At 42.8% G+C, this 1,573-nt stretch overlaps 1 protein-coding gene across 1 annotated transcript; it reads left to right on the top strand.

Moving 5' to 3' along the window:
• Positions 1–754: 754 nt before the first annotated feature.
• Positions 755–1,189, top strand: LOC143600929 (uncharacterized). Its single transcript, XM_077078469.1, has one exon. It carries the CDS (start codon positions 755–757, stop codon positions 1,187–1,189), a length of 435 nt encoding a protein of 144 aa, XP_076934584.1.
• Positions 1,190–1,573: the final 384 nt, after the last annotated feature.

A 1,573-nucleotide genomic window follows, 5' to 3' on the forward strand; every position in this document is an offset into this window, starting at 1 on the left:
GGAGTTGATGCTGTATTTATAGTGCTAGGGTTTCCACTGATTGGGCTCAGCCTCGTTGGCCTCCTCCAATCGCACTGCGCCACGTGTCCTCTGGGACACCTGGCGCTTTCTCGTTGGTTGTAATCACGTGGTAGCACATGTGTCATGCTGAGTTGTCGACCTTTCATTTGGCAGCTGTCAACATCAGCATATTTTTACTCCTTAAAAAGATACCTTCTGGAAGGTTGTCTGACGTGCACAATCAAGGTTGCCCTAATCCTGATTTGGATAAGGACGAGGTCGATTATGTGCATGTGTGATATGCGCCAATCCTGAGGATGCGCGAGGTCTTCTCTTTATTCTCACGCGCAGATGTTTCATGCGCAGATGTGATATGCACGAGCATGTGATATGCGCCGCGCGCTGATGCGCCGCGCGCATATGTGATGCGCGAGCATATGTGTGCATGGGCATATGTTGCCTGAGCATGTGTGGTGCCTGGGCATATGATGCCTGAGCATGTTTTGTATGCGCCATGCGCATAGGTTTTGGCTTTGTGCCTTTATAATGTCTTTATCTTGTGGGTTGACCCGCCTTGCTCGGTGTTGAGGCGGGTACATACCTCTTCACCGGCTAAATGTCGAATATGGATAAATGGGATTTTGAGATCGGCTCGAGCATCGGTGTTAATTAATGGTGCACCTACAAAGGAATTTCAATGTCACCGAGGGGTGCGGCAAGGAGATCCACTTTCCCGTATCTATTTATAATTGCAATGGAATTTCTATCACACCTGATTCATAGGGCTTTGTCCTCAGAACTAATTGAACCGATTCAGATTCCTAATGGCGATCCGTCTCTTTCTCATCTATTGTTCGCTGATTATGCTATTTTGTTGGGTATATGGTCGGAAAGGAATATAACAAATATGGCAAGATTATTACGGTGCTTTCACATGGTGACGGGTCTCAAGATTAATCTATCGAAATGTAGTTTGTTTGGGATAAACATGGCGGATTCGGATCTGATGGAAATGGCTACAAGATTGCACTGTAGGGCTGATAAATTCCCTTGCTCCTACTTAGGTTTAAGAGATGGTGAAAATATGAACCTTGTCAATAGTTGGAAGCCTGTTGAAGACATTTTTGAGGCTCGGTTATCCAAATGGAAGGTGGATGTAACGATTCGGATGAAACCAGGGATACCCTAACCGGTAGAAGGTAGTTACGTTATATTTAATGTCGGGTACATGAATTACCATAGTAATTATACGAGAATACATGGTTCACTGTATTGATTGTACGTGAATATATAATTCATCGTATTGAATATGCGATTAATCGATCGATAATTATTGAAACCCGAACGAATCGAGGGTTCAATTATAGACGATATCTATAATATTTAGTGATTTTACGAAGCATTAATGCTTCGGGTTAAGTAAAGTACGGCACAGAAAAAGAATTTCGATTTAATGGTACGTCGGTACGTTAAACGAAACCTTTAATACCAAACCGAGCAAGAGACGATCGATCAAGCCGAAAAAGATGCGCAACTATTAATAATATGATGTTTTAAGTTAATAAATGTCATG

This window comes from Bidens hawaiensis, unplaced genomic scaffold (genome assembly GCF_021521415.1).
Source record: "Bidens hawaiensis isolate Kalapana, Puna unplaced genomic scaffold, B.hawaiensis_p1.1 tig00055081_1, whole genome shotgun sequence".
Taxonomy (NCBI): domain Eukaryota; kingdom Viridiplantae; phylum Streptophyta; class Magnoliopsida; order Asterales; family Asteraceae; genus Bidens; species Bidens hawaiensis.